This window comes from Limulus polyphemus, unplaced genomic scaffold (genome assembly GCF_000517525.1).
Source record: "Limulus polyphemus unplaced genomic scaffold, Limulus_polyphemus-2.1.2 Scaffold4873, whole genome shotgun sequence".
NCBI lineage: Eukaryota > Metazoa > Arthropoda > Merostomata > Xiphosura > Limulidae > Limulus > Limulus polyphemus.
The window spans coordinates 22,437-43,950 of NW_013670483.1; the positions used below are offsets into that span (position 1 = coordinate 22,437).

The 21,514-nt window shown below is 30.3% G+C and overlaps 1 protein-coding gene across 1 annotated transcript in view; it reads left to right on the forward strand.

Moving 5' to 3' along the window:
- The window catches only part of LOC106471807 (SCL-interrupting locus protein homolog), a 71,654-nt gene that overhangs the window by 21,756 nt on the left and 28,384 nt on the right, over positions 1-21,514 (forward strand). The window contains exons 5-8 of the mRNA XM_022400415.1: positions 1,553-1,615; positions 10,447-10,682; positions 16,118-16,201; positions 17,988-18,074. Coding sequence (XP_022256123.1) covers positions 1,553-1,615; positions 10,447-10,682; positions 16,118-16,201; positions 17,988-18,074 — 470 coding nt within the window. The remainder of the gene's footprint in view (positions 1-1,552; positions 1,616-10,446; positions 10,683-16,117; positions 16,202-17,987; positions 18,075-21,514) is intronic.

Here is a 21,514-nt window from a genome sequence, read left to right on the forward strand (position 1 = left end):
CTATATATATATATATATATATATAGAAGATTTAGTATATGTTAAGTTGTACTGAAGTTGCAAAGTCTGAAAGTTAAATTTTTGAAGTTGTGTATCAAACTGAAGCTTAAGAATTTTTCTTTTAAGTTTTCTTTTGAAATAAAGGAATTAAAACATAGATAATATAATACTTTGGATTGGTATACCTTGATAGTAGGATTGCTTAATTAAGGTTGGAATGTAGTAAAGTAAAATCTTGTGACATGCACAATACAGGGGTGTCTGTAATCATAGGGTTATGGGTGCCACTAAGTTCCTCTTGTCCTAGTTAATCAAGGAACAAGGTGTCACATGAGCTTTCTCCAGAGGAAGACTGCTGTAATGTATAAAATGTTGTATAGAAATAGACTGTGATTTATTCCACTGGTAAGTCAGTTAATTCCCAAATGATATAACATCCCTTATTTTGCAGTGAGATTGACTATTATTGATATGGGTAGTACTTTTATTCTGAGGAGAATGGAATTGTTTTTTTTTATTAATATATAATGCCGTGGTTTGTCAGTATAGATTATGGCAATAATGATTTTGGAGACAAATTTAATGGATATAAGATTTAGAGAGCTCTCCGGTAAAGTTGCCACATAATACACTTGTTTTTGCCTTAGATTGTTGTTTGTGTGAATAAAGATTGTTTCGATGTGTTTAACTTATGTCTAGTCTCTTTCGTTTCTTCAAGGTCAGAGAATTCAGATATTTACTCAGCATAATTTCAGGAAAGCTTCCTGCTATTCTGCAGTTCCCACCCAATTACTTCATGAGAAATCAGTGAACTTGAGAATAGCATAATAATATACTGTGAGGAAAGTGAGAATGTGTAATGATTTATGAGTGTTTGTATTTTATTTTAATATCAAACATCCACAACTTAGCTAACTTAAATATACTAGGGTATTAACACTAGCTTTGTTAAAATTCAATTCATTTTAAGCTGCAATAACTTGATAAGTGTTGGATATCCCAGGTATTTGATTAGAACTTTCTGTAGTCATCAAATAGAGGAGAAAGTATGCAGCAGGTAAACATTAAAGGTTAATTATGTAGAATGTAATGTAATGCATGTCTTCTACTACCCAAATTACTATTTCTTCTCTTTATTGACAAGTAAAATTTATTCAAAAGTTAGGCTTGATCAGCTATATCTGCTACTTCTGTGAATTTTGGCTTATTACAACTGGTGGAGACATTTTTATAAAAAAAGGATCCTATAGCATTGTTAAATTTTTATATGTTTTTGTATTATTTACTTTACCAGCACAATATTTTTCAGCACTCTTAAAACATATCTGTACCAGATCTTGTATAAATTTGGTACATTTGCATACTTTAATCTTTAACTGTAGTACATATCTTTTAAAAGAGCAAAGATGTTTTGTGTATGATCTTTAAAGAGATAGGTTTGAGATTTAAGAACTTAAATATATTCACATTTTCAAAAACCTTGTATAGAAAAGTAAACAAATGTGTATCTTGCTTGCTTTAATTTATTTCTTCATTTTTAATTTTCCATTAGATGAATAATGGAGAAAGTTGTACTGAAGATACTAGTGTTAATGATTGGATAAAAGGCTTAAAGGTGAGTAATGGTTTATATATACAAACCACAATTATTTATAATGTAGATTTAAAACCTTATTTAAAATATTAACTTGCTTTGCTTTTCATTTTTGTATAAAAATGATTTATTTTAATATACATCTGCTCTTAGTTTTGTAAAAAACAAAAACAAATGTGTTTGTAGAATGAATGTATTGTATAAAGAATAGGGCATTCCAATTATAGTAATTACTATTGTAACCAAAAACCAATTTTTTTTTTTAACTGAAATTAAACAACAGTTATTGTATAATCACTTACTTTTTCATTCCTAAATTCGACACAGCAATGCACTAACATTACACTTACTTGAATATCAAAAACAGACAATCTTTCTCAACACTTGTAATTTTAACTGAGTCTATCCAAGTTCCATGTGTAGTAGCTTATCCATTGTGGCTTGTTGTCAATATCTAAAACACTGTATTCACTAGCTCTGCAAGAAAAAAGTTGTTAAACTCTCCTTATATCATTCTGATTCAGTGAATTCTCACCTAACCAGAAATTTATTTTATTGATCTTATTATGAACTGTTGTATAACTGTAAAATATTCTAGACTGAGCTTATTCAGAAAAATCCTAGTTTCAATTTCTGAAAAAAAATAATTACACAGTTACTACATGGCCACACTTGTTGGATAAACTTGAAACCAAAAACAATGCCATATCATATTACCACAAAGAAATAACTTATATAAATTAGTTTAATTCTGATTAACCATATTGTATAAATCTTAGGATCTTTTTCAAAAGGCTTATGTAGTATTTGATAAATATGTAAGAAAATAAGATTGTGATTGGAAGGTGGCTGAATTGTAGGAGAAATGGTGCATTCATATTAAGTTATTTAAACATTCAACTTTCCTATCTAATGCTACAGTTGATTATTTAACTATGAGTGAAACTTTTCCTTAGTGTACATGGGGTGTTTTAAATTTACCAACAGCAATATTTGTGATGTGAGGTTCATTTTTCTGTTACACTAAACATTTTCTTAAGATCAATTGCATAATGTAGCTTTTGAAGATTAGTTTATTTATGTCTAGAAATTCAAAAGCTGTTAAAATAAATTATTTATGAGAGTTATTTAGTCTTAACTTTTTGTTTTTACACACACACACACACACACACACACACACTTATTATGATATATTATATAACTTATTGTTTGCTATCACCTAAACAGAGTAGTGATGGGGTAAGTATATGCATGTAAACTACATTATGCAAAATGAAGGTGTTTTTTTTATATAAAAACTTAATTTATACATAAAAGAAAATTATTAACATATGCTTGAATAATCTAAAATATGTTCACAAATAAATCTTGAGTTAACAGATATGAACTATGTACTGTAATAACACGAAGGTTGAAAATATTTGTTTGTGAGAACAAAATGGACAGTGGTGGCAACATGTGCTGGGTTTTACTTCAATATTAGTTGGCTACTAAGCTGTAGAATAACTTATTGGTCTGATGTAGCTAGAAGAAAGGTAAGAGACTTCTGCAAACAATGAAGACTGAAAACATTGTGTCTAAACCACGTTGTAAAGTCAGATAAAAGTTCTTAGATTGCAGATCCTTACCACTCCTTTTCACAGAAGCATAGCTAAGCAAGTATAAGCACTATGAAATGGGTACTGTGATATGTAACCTTAATATGAGGTGATAATTAATGTCAGTTTACAATTATTGACATTTTTCTCACAAAGCATTAACTAAGTTCTTAAGTATGTGCACAAAAGTTTGGAAAAGTTAACTGGATAATGATATGTATTCTTTTCTAGTTATAAAAAAAAATCTAACATTTAATGGTTTATAATTCCAACCAGTATCACCGGAATACTTGTACTTTTTAATACACTAATATGTAGCTAGTACTCTAAGCTTCATTAAAAAAATATATACTTTTTTTTTAAGTGCAAAATTTCCCTCCTAAGGTTTCAACCACTAAGAAACTATTTCAAAAGCTGCATTGATTTTAATTTTGTTTGTAACTTCCAGTCTGCTGTAATTTTGAATTCTAATGAAAAATTATTTATTAATTAACTTATTTAACTAATATAAACCATCATTTCATGATCACTGTTAAGTGTAGTTTAAAATAAATGGTTATTGAACAATTTTAGCAATCAATGTGTTTAAAGGAAAATTAAGTTTAGCAATAAAAAAGGATTATGACACTAATGATGAACAGCAAGGTATTCAAATATCTATTTTGGAACTCTACAGATTCCATCCTTAGTATCTAAAGCAAAATATAAAGAATTTACATAAATCCTAAGTAAATTAATAAAATGTGTTTCTACATTACTGATATTTTAACCAAAACTAAAATACACTGAAAGTAAAGGAGTAACAACAAAAATGCTGTGCAATTTAAATGAAGATTGCATGTTATTCAGGGTTGGAGAATGCTGTTTGATGTGGAGGGATTCTTTAATCATTAATTCCAGATCCGTGTTGGCTTTGCAAAGGATATTGAAATTGATAAGTTAAGTTTATGATATAAGTAAATAATGTTGTTCATCATAGGTGTCATAATCCTTTTTATGGAACAATTTTAATACTGTAAAAGAAAACGTTACATCCATGTTAATCATTATCTTACTATAATGGATGTAGCATGTATATATCTATCTATCTATGTATGTTACCAAAATAATAAATACAGTGTGGCGCCATCTATCGAATGGCACCAAAAACAAATTTCACACTTTGGGGTATTCAAGCTTCAGACAATTAGAAAAATAACTACAGTATGTGCAACAACCATTCCTTTATTACAGAACACACTTTTAAATAAAAGTACTCTCCTCACAAAAAAAAACATGACTTTCACTAGGATTGTACTTCAGGGTCCCATTATATCTTTATTAATGTAATTTGTAAATATAGTACTAAATGTATGGAGTTCTTAAAAAACAACTTATTATTTCAATAAAGGGTATCACTTTTAATATATAAAAACATTAGTTTATATTAGCACAATCTGAACACTTTTCCCATGCAGTACTTCTCAGAAAAATTCCCTTTTTAGAAAATGTTCACTTTTCTAAATTTTTTTTTTTTCAATGAGTTATAGATACTATAATTATTAATTACCAGCACAAATGGAATTTCTGTTTCTGTAAGTAAGTTTGATACCTCCTATGTGTTCAGAAAACTACCTGTAGTGTAGTCACCCTTTTGAATAACTTATGAATAAAACATGCCTGTACCTTCCTATTTGTTATCTAGTATTGTATAACTTTTTGATTGCTTTTATAATTTGACTTCACTATATCACAAAAGAAATATTGAAACTAACTATTGAAATCAATGTGGCACACATACTTTATATATAGCTGCAACAAGATTTACTTTTGATGTTCTTATAAATCATTTGTTACTACAGTGCTGTACATTGTGTAGTGTTTTTTACTGAGATGTAGCAAATACTGTTAGACACTTCTTGTATCCCAGCTATCAAAGTACAAATATATATTTTCCTTTGTTAAGTAATATCAAAGCAAGTGATTATGTCAGTAGCTCATAACTGAAACTATTGAGATGTTGTACTTTCTTGAAATGCAAACTAGACTTTGGATGGATATGTGAATATTAAATTAAAGCTAGTAAAGTAGTAGTCTGATATAATACTTGTAGCAGGGTTTTTATGGGTCGTTAAAACCCTTGAAATTACCTGGAAAAAGGCCTTGAAAATTGTTAAGTGATTTATAAAATCCTCCTGTACTGAAGTACATATGTGACACGTGACTATTATTAATCTAACCATCAAAAAATCACACACATATAGGTACCTGAAGTTCAAGGCTTAATATTTTAATGTAGAAATATTTTCAAGATATAGGAAAACATGAATAGGAAATTTAATCATACAACCATATATTGACAGTGGAAATTTGCTTTTATTTTGTTTTTTTAGTTTGAATTTTACCAGAAGGTTGTAGTCAAACAGTTAGTATCTGAAATGATTGCAAAAGTTCAGGATTTTCAAATTATTTTTCAATATTGTTTATGTAATTCCTTTGGGGAATAATTTCTTAAAATTATCTGTGGCTTGCTGTCAGAAAGCCTGTGAGCTCTCGCGTTTAGCCATTTATCATCACTGGACATTGGCATTTTTTTGCCAGTTGATAATCCAGACATGATTATGAATATTTAGACTGGTTCTAAACAATGATCAAAATTATTTGTTAAAACAAGAAGCTCGATGCAAGCATAAAATTTATTGAATAAACTACATTATAGTAATTGATTGATAAGCCTTTTCTGGTAGCTCATTGTTTTTTGGTTTTTTTTACATCTGAAGAGCATACAAACCTAGTGAACATTTTTTTCTTCCAGTCTGGCAACCATAAAACAACTGGTAAACATCTCTTTAGCCAAAACAGTTAGTTTCAACCATGAAACTTATTATTATTTTAGTCACTTGGAAAATTCAGATTTATTTTGTTTGTTTAATACTTTATGTTATTACTTATTTGCATGTTATCATAAATATCATAATCTGTGTTTAATATTTATTATAGTACTTTTGGCTTTCAGATCATGCAGGAGATGTTGTGCAATTATAATGTTAATCTGCAAAGTCCTGGTTCCCAATTAAGTGTTTTCTGATAATTTTCTGACATTTTATTAAAATTAAGTATTTATGAAATATGGATTTCTTCTAAAACACACAGCCTGATTATATGTGAAATTGTCAGATAATTGACTAGTCAATGGATGAAATATTAAAGGAACCCTACTTGTAATACAAATTGCACACCTTTCCTTACATAACATGAAAGTAAACTAAGACCATGTTTAATAAGATTTAGTACACAGATATATATATATATATTTCAATATTCTTTTAATTATAAAATTTTAGGTTTCTGTTTGATCATAACCTGCAGTGATAGTAAATAATTATATGTAAGCTTTTGTTTTTTACAATAGAGACCTACCAAATGTTATTTTTACATGTTCTCATATATGAAAATGGTTCCATTGAGTACTTACAAAACTGCCCCCCAGTTGCACAGCAGTATGTCTACGGACTTGCAATGCTAGAAGTAAATACACAATACTATGTAGAGTAATATAAAATAAAATGTAGTTTACATCAACTATTGTTGGAACATGAAGTTTCAACACTTTCACTTGTCCTCTTCAATCCAACTGCTTTATGAGAGAAACACATACAGTTTATTTTATAATGGTTGTTCCAAGTCCCTTGAGGGCATATGATGTTAGTAAGGAGTTCAGTTTTTAGTGATCTTTTGAAATCTCAAAGTTTGACAATTTTTGAATTAACAAACTTTCTACAAGTCTTCTTTGGACATAATTTCTAGTTTTATGTATCATTTTGGCAGATTGACAGTTAATTATATGATCAAGATTTCTCACATGAAGAAAAATAGCATTATTTGTTTGATCATTTTTAACTTCCTTTTTATGTTTTATGAGACTTGTATATAAATTTCTACCCATTTCGCCAACATAAACTTTGTCACAAGACTGATGGGACTACATAGACTCCTTGTTCTTTATTATGCTTTGTAGACATGTATGAAGGTAGGAAGTTCTTAATGGTGTTGGAATATTCATAAACAACTTTGAAATTGTTGTTTTTGAGACATTTCTCTAGAGCCACAATATTAGAACTGTAGTTGATGGTAAGTAATTTCTTCTTATTTTCGTATGTAGTTGATGCTGTTTGTTGGCTATTGTTCCTATAAAATGTCTTCCTTGTCTTATGATAGGTATTTTTGATAAAACCCATAGGATATTGTAGCCATTTGAAGATTGTATAAATGTTTTTGATTCCTTCATCAAGGGTTGTATGATGACATATTCTGAAGACTCTTAGAAACATGGAAGTCATAATAGATGTTTTAACTATATTATGGTGGCACGAGAAAAGTGAAAATAGCTTAAAGGGTTTTCTATAGGTTAAGAAGGAAGGCCCTGTTATTTCTCTAGTTATGAGAATGTCTTAAAATGGGTATGAATTATTCGTTTTCCATTTCACGTTATACTTGACAGTACTGTGAAGATTGTTTATCATCTGTAAAAAGGCTTTAAACTCATTTCTGTTATTTGGCCAAGCCAAAAATATGTCATCAACGTATCGGAACCAAGGGATTTTCTTGGAATTTGGATCCACTCTAGAAAGTAATTCACTTTCAAGATACTCCATAAAAATGTTACATAAAACTGGGGATAAAGGGTTTTCCATAGGCATTCCATATTTATGTCTGTAATATTGTTCCATGCATGTAAATACATTATCATCAACACTTACTTCCAAAAAGGAAATGAAAGTTTGAACTGGTATAGGAAGAGGAATGTTAAATTCAGATAATTTTTTTTTAAGGAAGTTTAATGTTTCATCAACTGATACATTTGTGAACAAAGAATCAACATCAAAACTGACCATTTTTCCTTCATTTATGTTAGTTTTTCATTTTATTGGCAAAATCTATACTATTCAGAAAGTGTGACAATGAGTACTTTCCTAGAGCAGGAGATAGGTGTTATGCTAGCCATTTGGATAGCTTATAAGTAACTGATCCTACATTGGGAATTATAGGTCTGAGAGGGTAGTCATCTTTGTGGGTTTTAGGTTTCTGTACATATATGGCAGAGAAAGATTGATCAGTTTAAAGATTTTTGAAAGATCTGGATAACCAGATAAAAATTTCCAGCATCAGATTTGTTGAAATCAGATGCTTTCCTGGGCAATAAATTAGTCCTGAGTTTTTCGTGTTTTCATCCTACAATAAGTTGTTTAGTTTTTCATTATAAATAGATTTATTCATGATGATAGTTTGGTTTGTCAGATTTAATTACTATAATATCCTTTTTTTTTTTGAATTTTCTTAATGCTTGTTTGAAACAATGAGGAATTGCAAAGTGTACTGGTTAGGCATGCAGCTAAAATGTTCAAATCATCACTGGATGTAAGCTTTATTTTATCCTTCATTGTATTGACTCATCTGAAATTAGTATTAGAATTGATAATGGCCAAAACAGTGGTATTCCTCAGTTAGGTCTTTAGAATCTGGCAGCTGATCCTTGATTTTCTTATCTTTATAAGTGTAAGAACCACGATAAGAATAGAAAAAAACTAAATTGCATACAGTTTCTCCTAACTCATGCATTATATTGTTCCTGCACTTTTGTAATTCCTAATATTCTCTTCATAATAATTTTAAACTACAATATTAAGTTTAGTTTGTATAAAAAAATCATTCGTTTTCAGTCTCTTTATTTTTTGAAAGTGTTACTGTTACTTTTATTTTCAAACTTCTTTAAATTATAACATGATAAAGTTTATATGTACTAGCTAGATTGATCAAAAATTCATTCTGGCTGGTGTGTTGAAAAATACACAATCAAAATCATTTGTTTATGAAGTGGTATAACATTGAACTAGCATGTATCAACTAAAACAACTAGTTTTATTTTTTAATTTTACAAAAAATAATTACTGTATTTGCCAGTGTATAAGATGTCCATGAATTTTTTGAGCAAATTAAACATAGTTCTTTGAGGCTTGGTGTATAGGATGAGATATATTATTAAGCAAATCCAATGTATTATTTTTTTAAAGAAATTCTTAGAAATTATTTTTAAACTGTGTTAACCTGCACTCTGGGGTAATCAGTACAACCACAAGTGTGTTTTGTATGCTCCTCGATTGCTACAGACGGCTCAGTGTGGCATAACTTAAGTCACATATAATAAACAGTTTTACAAAGTTTCATCACAACTGAACTCCTTTTCTATTGCAAAGAAATACTAAACCTTAAGATATAGTGACACTATAAAAACAGGTTTACAAAATTAGCATATGTTATAGAAACTAACTTTTTTTATATAATATTAACAATATTTTAGTATGATGGATGAGATCAATATATTTCAAATCAAAAATATCTTGATTAATTGTAACTAGCATGTGAGATGAATAACTTCTAGTTTCGAAGAATTGAGACAAATGATACGATTATAAATATGTTATTGTAATGCAGTTGGTGGCATGATGCCAATGCACTTACTGAAAAAAGCAAACAAAAGTAAAAGGAACAGTGTAGTTTTTGGTTAAATATGCTATTAACTGGAGAGTTCTTGCTGGAACTATTATCTTTGAACCCGTGTACAAGATTAGGGGACTCCTAACACAATGCCTAATTTTAAAAAAATATTGTCTTGTTCACTGACAAATACAGTAAAGTGAAAAATATCTTATTTGTTATTTCCTGTTGGATTAGGTCACTGGCAGATATAATTACAAAATATTAATGTTCATGTGTGTGTGTGGAGTGGAAGTAAGCTTGTGTAGGGTTGTAAAAAGAAACCCTAAGCAATGAAGGAATTTGTTAGATAAAACCAATAGTAAATTTAAGAAAATAAAAAGAAAGAAATGAGAATAGGAGGTAAAAAATAAACATTTCATGTGCTTTTTAGGCATGATTAAATAACTTAAATTATTTTTATAAAATTAGCATACATGTGTGTGATAGTTGAAGAAAGGATTTTATTATTATGAATACTTTACAAATTTAGATGTATCTTATTTAAAGAAAAAAATTATCCTTTCTGGATATAAGATAAAATTGTAGTATTGTAAAATGTAGAAAGATATCCAGTGTTGATTGAAAAAAAAATTGTTTTCACAGCTGGGTGAGGTCATACTTTATTTTACTTGCTAGTGATAAGCTGATTTAATTCTGTAAAAGAAAACAACCAGTAGGTAAAAGAAATATAGTGCTTCTGTTTTTGTGTTTTTTAATTATTTTTGCTTTATTTTTCAGAATATGTACCAGACATATAAAAGTAACAATCCTGTGAATTTGAACCGATTTGTACAGCTCAGGTTGCATTGCTCTGTCGTAGGGGCTAGATGTACTTGTGATTTAGAAATGATAACCATAGCCACAGAGCTGAAAGTTACTCCCATTCCACCTTTACCTGTATTAAATACACCTCTTTCGAAAAACCTGGCTGGAAAAGAAAATCTTAGTGACATACAAAATGAACCAAAAACTGGGTTAGTATTTTAGAGAATCGAGATGAAATCTTCTAAACATACATCTATGTATTTTCTTTAGTTTATCAAGTAATAAGAGTATTTACATTGAATGATAGTGTGTAGTTTTAGAATATAATTCTGATAGGATGCCTCAATAAAACATAAAGTTAAGTATGAAAGTTAAAAGACCCAAAAGTAATCAAAATCAGGTAAATGAAGATCAAGTAAGTACTACAACAAATTCAGTAAAGTGCTAAAAAAAAAAGGAAAGTAGAACAGAAAGTCATTTACTGTAAAGTACAGTTCTGTATTTTTGTTTGAAGCATACGTTTTGGATTGGGTTCATGTCTGCGTAACTCTTTCGCAACAGGTAGGTCAAAGTGTGCATGTTACAACATTTAATAGAGTTACATTCAAAATTTAATTAAAGTACTGTATTATCATTGTATACAAATAAATGAATAAATTAATTAATCAAAGTTTGATATTATATAAGGTTTAAGTTTTAATTTTATAAGGAAATATTAAAAAAATTCTCAATCTCTCCTAGTATTAGAATTGTGACATTTGTTCTCTAAGTCTTCTCTTTTTTCTATTTTATTCAACACTCCCTCTGAGAAGTACAGAATTTAACATAAATTACTTATTATAATAGTTATTGCTCAGGCAAAGCAAAATTTTTGTAACCTTTAATCTTATTTGTTTATGAAATCATAAACTAGAAAATCAGACTCCTCTTGCCACATCTATCTGTCACATCCTCTATTTCACAAATTGCCATTAGCTCTCTCTGATGTTTAATACTATATTATTTATAACTAATAGAAAGCTTATGTTTTAGTCTATCAAATGGCATGCTATATTGCATTATTTTTCAGTGCAGAGATTTTTCTATTTTGCTTCCAGTTCAAACTTTATTTCCCTTGGTAATGCATAGATGAGTTTAGCTGAATTTTTATTGGCTGTTATGACATAGTTAGAAAGCTGGAAAAATTATGATAGTTATAGAACATTCTGTATTTTTTAGGTGCATTATTTAATTGAATAAGAAATTATTTAGTGTAGTAATACCATTAGTATGGAAAAAACAAAAGTAGGCTTAAATTTCATTAACAGTTGAAAGCAAAAAAAGAAGACCCGGGTAAGTACTATGTCTCTTGTTTTTCATGCGTATTCTTTATTTATTATTATAAAAGTAACTAAATTGTAAAAATTAGAAACTTGTTAGATTAGGTAAAATAAAGAAAAAATAATAAAAATTTGTCACAAAGTATGCCAAACATGCTCGCCCTTTTAGTCCCACTATTCGTTGGTAAAAGAATAGTCCAAGAGTTGGCGGTGGGTGGTGATGACTAGCAGCCTTCCCTCTAGTCTTACCCTGCTAAATTTGGGACGGCTAGTGCAGATAGCCCTTGTGTTGCTTTGCGCGAAATTCAAAACAAACAAACACAAAGTATGCTTGTGAGTAACTCATTCATTACACAATTCTATATGGTAGTGTGATTTACAATTGTATGGTGAGATTATTAGTTACATGTGGTTGAAATGTCAATAAAACAATGAAATTAAATATAAATAGATGCATACTATGACATGCTTTAAGCTATTTAAGATAAACAATTGTGATTTAAGATAAACAATTTGCAGTAATTCAGGGAAAAAAGATTACTTGTATTCATTTCCTAATTTTTAATGGTGATTATGAGGCTGGACACACTGAGCAAATGGGTATAGAGTTGGATAGAGAAAATAACAGATAAAAGTTATTATTCTCATACACTGACAATATATTTCTAATAGGTACTTACCTCTATTCACATAATAGCTTTTCTCATTCAGTGCTACCCTTTATATGCAAAATTGTTTCACTTGCCACCCGCTTTGAAACTCCCATCTACTTTATGATCAACATAGTTTACTGTGTCTTTGCATGTAAATTTTCATGCGACAACCCTTTACCAACAGGAGTGTGACATACTTTCCTGATGCAGATTACTCCCTCTTTTCGATTTCACCTAACAGTTACTTCGAGATTAGGCAGAAAATATGCACCAGTAGTGGGGAGGAAGGGTGGGAAGTATGAGAAGAGATAAGTACCTATTGGAAATATATTGTCAGTGTAGGAAAATAATAACTTCTGATATGATAACTTACCTCATCTCAATAATTAGAATCCCTCATTGAAAAGGTGGAGGGACTGGTACGAGAGATATAAATGAGTCTCCTATGAAAGCATCCAAAGAACATCCATAGAGAGTGACCTCTGTTGGGAGAGGAGCACCAGTGGGAGACTGCACCACTTGTAATTGGGTGGAAATCATGAGGGGCACATCTGTCATCAGATGGAAAGATGGTTGATTCAGCCCTACATCCCATGGAAATCTCCATAAAGCCTAACCCCAGATATGAATGTATGTAGAGCCCACAACCACAGAAATAATGGTGGGGAAGCTAAAACAGATGTGCCCCATGGTGTAGAATGGCTAGGATACATCAGACTTTACCTGTCAACTCCAGTTCAAAACCAGACAGCATCAGGTACTTATTGTCCAACCAGTGGCAGGAGGAGGGTCCATGCAGTCTTCACCTCAAGTTTAGTAGACTAAAGGGAGAAATTTTATACCATCCCACTAAACAGGGCACGTGTGTGCAAATTCACAACCAACACCAGCCACTCAGGAACCTGACATCTGAATGATGGTAGGAAGGGATGTGCCAGTGTGGTGGTTCACTCAAATCCAAGAACAATTGGACCAGTTCTACTCCGTGCAACATCATTCTCTGGATTTGAACCTCATTGAGGAACTACACATTCTCCATGCAACATCACCCTCCAGGACTCTAGCGCATGGAGTTGGAGCACAAGGGGCAGAACCAAATGACCATGGTATGATGAGGAATCCCTATCTATATCTGTGAAGACTTATGTTGGTTGGTTCAGCTCTTATACAACTATGTGAGAACAACATCCAGTTAATAGTAGGATGAGTGACCCTAACCAGGGGGTGAACTGCTTTGTGGTGGATCTACACATGATATGGCGTATGATTCAGATGGAGATCTATGCCATCTACACCTGCAGAACACTACCACCCTAGTCTCAACTGAATGGAATTGAGCACATTCAGGAGGCAGTCTCCATAATCCACCACCCCAGAAGCTATGAACTGGGAACTAATAAGGACTCCTTTTCTCCAATAGAAATGTAAAGTATTTTGACAGGTAGAAGAAGATACTCAGACGAGGAAGAAATGGCCACCCAATGAAGGTAATGTGAGATGAATGTATGAGGGGTGGTTCACATGTTCAATGCAAGAATCTCTTCTAAAGGACAACCTGGAGAAAACTTCTGGAAGAAGGTGACAGGGAGTAATACACCAGATTGATAAGCTAATGAGCCCGGCCTGTCAGGGTAGAAGGGGAAAATCACACTGTGAGAAAAGTTTCCAGTGAAAGAAGAGGTGGGATCGGGAACCACATAAGTAAGCCATGCAGGCAATATAACAACAAAGAGCATGAACAGGACATAGAAGTCTATCTGGATCTGACTGGTAATAGAGGTAAAAAAGGGAGGGAAGGGAAATTGGCAGAAACAATAACTGACGTGGCAGTGTATAAGATGGGAAAGAGTAGGACATGAAACAAGATACAGATATAAGGTAACATACCTGAGAAATCAAATCCATGAAGGCTAAGGGGGTTCTGGCTGATTCCTCAGAAGAGGCATGGCAGAGGGTGGAAAAAACAGACTCTCAAAATCCTTGTTACTATGAATGGGTTCCACTGGAACTGGAAATGCCTGTGCAGGGTTGGGAAAAGAGGGATGACCCACATGAAGTTCAATTTCCTGATGAACAGAAGCTGAGACCCTCGTATCTTAAGCCTATGTCACAGCAATCGAAGTAGTAGCTACAGTAACAGAAGTTGTGACATGAAATTTGCAAGTCATATTTGACTGCGAATAAATTGGGAATCCAAGAAAAAGGTTAAAAAAAGTGTCAAACCAAAGGAATAAATAAACAAGGTAAGTTAACTTGATAATAAATTACAGTTAACAAAGAACTGTCAAAACTTGAAGGTACTACTTTGAAAAAAAGAAAATATCTCCTAAATTTGCATGAAGATTTAGAATGTTTGAACTCGATGACTGCCTAATGAGAAGTAATTGTTAGGTGAAATCAAATAGAGGGAGTAACCTGCATCAGGAGAGTGTGTTGCACTCCTGTTGGTGGAGGGTTGTTGCATGACAATTTATTATGTGAAGATTCAGTAAACCATGTTGATCATTGGGTAAATGAGAGTTTCAAGGCTGATGGCGAGTGAAAAAATTTTCCTTATAGAGGGCAGCACTGAATGAGAAAAGCTATTAGGCGAGAGGAGGTAAGGTACCATATTGGAATATAAAGTTTTTCTGAAAAAAACGTTTCATATTTATTTAGAAGGTTTTAGAGACTTTGAAGAAAAATATTTTTAATTGTAATATGAAATTCTCTTTACACTTAAAGCAGTCAATACTCTGACTCCATATATCTACACACAAAGTTTTAGCAACTTCCTGAATTAAAAATTCTGATTTTTTGTTTACAAAAGACTTGTAATGTTTACTGAAATGTTCCCAAATGTTGTGAGCATACACTAAGTGCTTAAGAGTTATGTATACCTTCATGGTTACAAGTTATTTACATGGTGGTTAGGAGGTTGTGTAAAATACACAAGCCCATTGCAAAAGAGATAATTTTCTGCTTTATTTACAAGTCTGTTTAGAAGTTTACTTAATTTTCCTATTTTTTATTTGTACAAGTTTTTTAATTTGTGGATTTTTTTCTTAATAGAATGGTGAGAAATTGCTTTATTTCTATGCTAATCTGGCACCAAACCATTTGTTAACAAAAATCATACATTTATATGTGTACAGTGTTGAAGTTATTAATCTGTATGGTTAACACCAAATGTATGTTTGACTTTTTTATGCGATTTTATAATTTCTATGAAAGTGAAAAAAAAGTTATTTTTAATAACTACTTTTACTATGTTGCTAGATGATGATATGTTTTTTTGGTATGTTAATGAAACTTTCCTTTTTTATTACCTATAGAGCAGTACTTCATCTATAAAACAATCAGCTGGGATAAGATTCATACAAGCTCACTGAGCTTTCATATAAAAGGTTTTCCTTACTTGCTGGATTAAGGCTATACTGTAGGAAGCCAAAAAAGTTTTGCTTCACAGCCATCAAATTGCTAATTATGGTGTATATGCTGTTAGAGAATTATATTTTATTGTCAAAAGATTATGTAGCTATTTATTTCAAAACAGCTTTCAGAAACCTCTTAAAGTTTAGAGAAAGAATATTTATACCTTAAACCTCCTACTTTTTTTGGCATCAAATGTAAAAAATATTTTTAGGGTTTATTGTTATATGACAAATATAGAAAGATAAACATTAATTTCAGATTCATGACAATGGAACAAACAAGGCGGTTAGTATTAATGCTAGAAAATGATCCCAAAGTTTTGACCCTGCCTCTCATAGGAATGTAAGTTACACTTTTATTAATTTATTTCAGTGAATGTAATATTTTTCCAAATGGAAAAACTGTGAAATTGTACTTTTTTGTAAACTTTGATAACAAATTACTTCTTTTCTCAATACAATTATATAACTTACATTGAAAATAATATTTTTCATTATTGTTAATTTACCAATCTATATGAACATTAATAGCAATTTAGCATTTTATGTTATTAAGTACTTCATTGATTTAAGAAGTATCAATAAGTATAGTAATACTTAATAGTAGGGATTGTGACGAAACAGAATGGTGGCCATAAAAATCATCCATTTAAAACCACCTTTAAAATGTCTGAATATTCACAGCGACTATTTCACAGTATTGGCTGAGCAAAACTAAAGCTTGTTGTACATATAAAGCCACTTGAATCACTATATACGTGTTTATAGAGTGAATCAAAGTTTCTCTATTTCAACAAATTCTGAGTATGTAAGTGACTTTTCCAGACAAGCGTACAGAAAAAATGACGAACCTTATTGCTCTAATTTTTTCACAGAAATTTTCCATCATTAATTGTAATATTACATAGAAAAGGAAAGAAATTTAATTCTATAATTTTTTAATTATATATACATATCTATAGTAATGTAGAAAGTTTTAATGCTACAAAAAGTATTGAAACAAGAAAGTCAAGACTACAAAACTGAGTTACTTAAAATTTTATCCCTACTTTAACAAATCACTGTAATTATGTTAGTCTGTGCCAAAGTGGGGATAAAATTTTATCTAACTCAGTTTTTGTAGTTTGATTTTATTGTTTTAATACTTTTTGTAGCATTAAAACTTTCTATATTACTATAGCTAGCTAGGTTACGTATATATCGATTAGTTGTTTTTATCAAATTTAAATTTTTTTATTAGACTTGTGTATATTCTACCATGCATCTCTAAAAATCCTAAATCTATAAGAGATTTTTTTGTGATGAATTAACTGATAAATATGTAGTACAAAATGAAAAGGATTATATAAGCGTTGTTTGGAAAATTTTGAATACCTTGCTGTAACTGGAGAATAAAGGTATTGAAAGATTTTTGTGAAGATCAAACTTTTCTGTTTTTGAATAATACTTGCTCAATAGATTGATTTTGTAAGCTACTATTACATTATTCATAAGCTACTATTACATTATTCATAAGCTACTATTACATTATTCATAAGATACTATTACATTATTCATAACATACTATTATTTCTCCATAAAGTTTTACTGTCTAACTAAAGAAATGTGCTTAAACAGCCAGAGAGGTAAAATAAAGCTATTACAGAATAACAAATTTATATGGATACCAGTTTCAACACACATTCACATGTTCTGTTCAGTCCATCTTTTGTTTATGAAAGGAACACACACAACACAATCCACTTATTTTATAATGCAAATTGGATTGAAAAGGACACGTGAAAGTGTTGAAACTCGTGTCCATATATACTTGTTGATCTATAATAGTAGATGTAAACTTTATTTTAAATTACTTTCCACTATATTATGTAATTACCAACTATTAGTCAGAAAGATATTTGTTTATTGAATACATTTAAATATCTGAGTAGTGTTCTGAAAGTTTCTGACATATTTTTAGTTTAATTTCTTTTAATCTCTAATTGTGTTCTAAAATATTATAATACTGTTTATTTTTGATACTGCTATGAAGAAAAGGTTCATTATGTTAACTTTTGCATAATTGTTAACTTTTACTTTCTTATAGTATAAAGTAACATAAAGCGATAACTTATATGTATGTATTATAGCTGGGTGAGTGGTATATCAAGTATCTGTCATCCATATGTGTGGGCTGCCTCTTTAAGATACTTAAATTGCTCAAGTTATCAAGATAGGTAAGTTTTGTTTAATTCTACTTAGTTCATTTCTGTTCCAAGTATTTTCTACTTTAGGTGGTCATTATGACTGACATTAGTGCAAATGCTTACATGCTGGTTAAAGCCTCTATGGAAAAATGTATGTAAAGCTGAAGCTGTGATGCTAGTGTCTAACTTTAACATAGTTTTAAAAAGTGTATTTGGTGTTCACATGAATTGATATAATAAATACTTGAAACTGTCGGTACTTGGTGAAATTCCATTCTGCACATGAATTTAGTTTAATTGTTGCTTTTTTATTTTTTTACTTAAGATTTTGTATAACTCATGATTTTGTTGAATTGCTTCTGCTCAACGTGCATCAAAAATGGTAATGAAGAAATTAGTTTTCAAGTACGTTGGCTCAGTGTTTATGTTGGCCATAGGATCAGGTATATTAAGGTTTCTGATTAAAAACTTGCATGCTTCTTTTGTTTGTTCTTTTTAATGTGATATAATCCCAAATTATAAAGGCTAATCTGCCCTAGTTTTGATTCCTATATAGTGATATCTCCTGAATATACGTTGTATTTTATGAAAAGGAAAACTGATATTTAACCAATTTATTATCAACATTGGTACATTATATACCCACAGTTTTTGTATTAAGTCATAGTATTTTTTCTTAATAACATAGAAACCTTTTGGTTTATTGCTTTATATATAGAGGATTAAGTGCATTATATTAAAACAAGTTTTGATATTGCAAACCAGCAAGTCGTGATAACCACAGCTGATATCAGTTCTGAGGGAAGGCATGTATCAGAACTACGTTTTGACATTGGCATTTTATAAGCAGTGTGATGTTATTGAACATTAGTAATTTTTGAGAAGGGCCTATTCATCATTTCTTGCACAAAATATTCATATAAAGATGTGAAGAAATAGAAGATTTAGAATTTCCAAGAATCAACCTTGTAACCATTTTGTGCTTGCTATAGTTTTCATGGTATTACTTTTAATACAGTATTCGTATTTTCATGAACTTTTGCAGATTATCAGTACACATTACAAGGCTTTCATATACAAAATATCAGATTTTTGTATCAAGTTTTAAGATTTTTTAAGTAATGATTTTCTCATGCATTTTTTCCTTTTTGAATGTTGACTATCCAACATGCAAAGTAATTTTGATTTTAAGATTAAAAATACTTTTATACATCAGAAAGTTTTCAAATTTCACATGCAAAATCTATATAACTTCCAGATAATTATCAAATGTTTTTTGTTTGTTTTTTTGTTGTTGTTTTTTTTGAAAAATCTGTATATTTTCTCTGTTATTTTCATTATTGTATCTCTGTACGGGTTTGGTTGATGTGGCCAACCTTGTAACCACCATTAGAAAAATTTATTATTTTTATTTTATTAACGTTTCACCAGTGCCTGACTAACATTACAGAAATTGCAATGACAGAGCACATGTGCAATAATGGTACAGTATTTAAGAATATAAAACTGTCCTTTACAAAGTGGCCTGTCTTGGCTGTGTTTAAGTGGACCAGTATTTTGTAAAATACAGGCACATTTCATTTATAATACATTATATAGGTATATACATTATTACTGTTTACAAATAAGTTTTTAAATATCAAGTATTTTTCTTAAAATGTAGAACAGTAAATAAAGAGTTATAGAAATCAATTATCTCTTCTAGTTATGAACTTTGTACTCGTTTGTTGCTTGCCATAAGTTGCTAAGCCTTAATAAATTTCCCATGGGGAGGATGTAAAACAAAATAATTTGGGGGAAATTTTATACATGCATTTTGAACTAAAAAATTATAAATTACTATATCAGTACCACAGACTTCCACTATAATTTATCACACTTAGTAACTAAGCTGTATATGGGTGTAAAGACATATTTTATGAGCTCACTAATGCCTTACCTTACCACTTGGAATCTAGCATGGAAAGAAAGTGTTTCTCATGCAAATACTTTGCAGAGGTTGAGAAAACCATTAGGGGGACATTCTGAGCTTTCGATTGGTTAGACATGCATCATTGGGCAAAGCAGGTGTACATAAGAAAGTATTTTCAAAAATCTAAGCAGTGGGTTGGGCCACCTTGGTTGATTCAATAAATGTATTAATATTTCAGAAAATAGAAAAGATAGGAGGTTCTTGTCATGTATTCTAGCTTGTCAATATCAGTAATATAAGTATCTAATTCGTAAGAAACTATAAACTTTGTATTTGGACATCAAAAACATCTAATTTGAACCAATGCTACATTCAACATACCATATGACACACAAAAATCGATATTTTGGTTGTTTTTTTTATATTTTATTTTAGATTAAGAAATTAACTAATGTATAATACTGAAATTAGAATTATAATCTGCAATTTGATACCAAACTTATTGACATACATTCATAAAATAGCAGTTCAATAAAACTTTGAATGTAAGTCTATAAATGCAATGACATGGCCTGTGACCATAGGAAGACCCACATCTCCAAGGCAACAGTACCCAACCTAATGAAGGAGGGTCTCCAGTTGGAAAAGCAACACAAGTCTATGGACACAAATTGCTTCCACATTTCCATTCAACCATCACATTCCTTTACCCTATCACCACAGGCATCCTTAACTGCACATGACACAAGGTTTTAGTGACTTGCATTCAAAATGTTGTTAATCTACTTTTTGTTTATGCTATACCAATTAGTATAGCATAAAATCTTAGCTAATAATCCATATTTTAATAATATATAAATTTTAAGTTTTGAATTTTATAAGGCAATATTTAAAAAAATCCTGAACTTCCCCTAGTGTGAAACACATGACACATTTTCTCTAGGCATCTTCTCTATTTTATCCATCACCTGTCCAATAAGTACAAAATTCAAGGTAAATTACTCACTAAAAATTGTCATTGCTCAGACAAACCATAATTCTTATAGCCTTAATTAAATTTTATTTGGTTAAAGAGCTATCAGACCCCTCTTGTCACATCCTCTCTTTCAGGATTTGTTAATAATTCTCTCTTATGCTTAATTCTATATTATCTATAACCAATAGAAAGCCAAGGTTTCATATATTAAATGACATATTGTACAACATTGTTTTCTGAATGGAGAAGTGTCAGTTTCACTGTTAGTACAAGCTTTGTTCCCACGAGAAAGGTAACAGCTAGCTTGGATGAATTTGTAAAGGCGCTTGTCGCATACGTAAAAAGCCAGAAAAATTGTGAGAGTTAGGGAAAATTGTCTACTTTTTGCAAATTATTATTCTATGTTATTTGATGCATTATTTAATTAAATGAAAATTATTTAGTGTATTACTATCATTAGTATAAAAAAAAAGTAGGATTAAGTGTCATTGAAAATCAACAGCAAGATAAATGAAGATTTGGGTAAGTACTTTATTTCTTGTTTTTTATGTTTATTCTTTATTTATTATATATATATAAAAG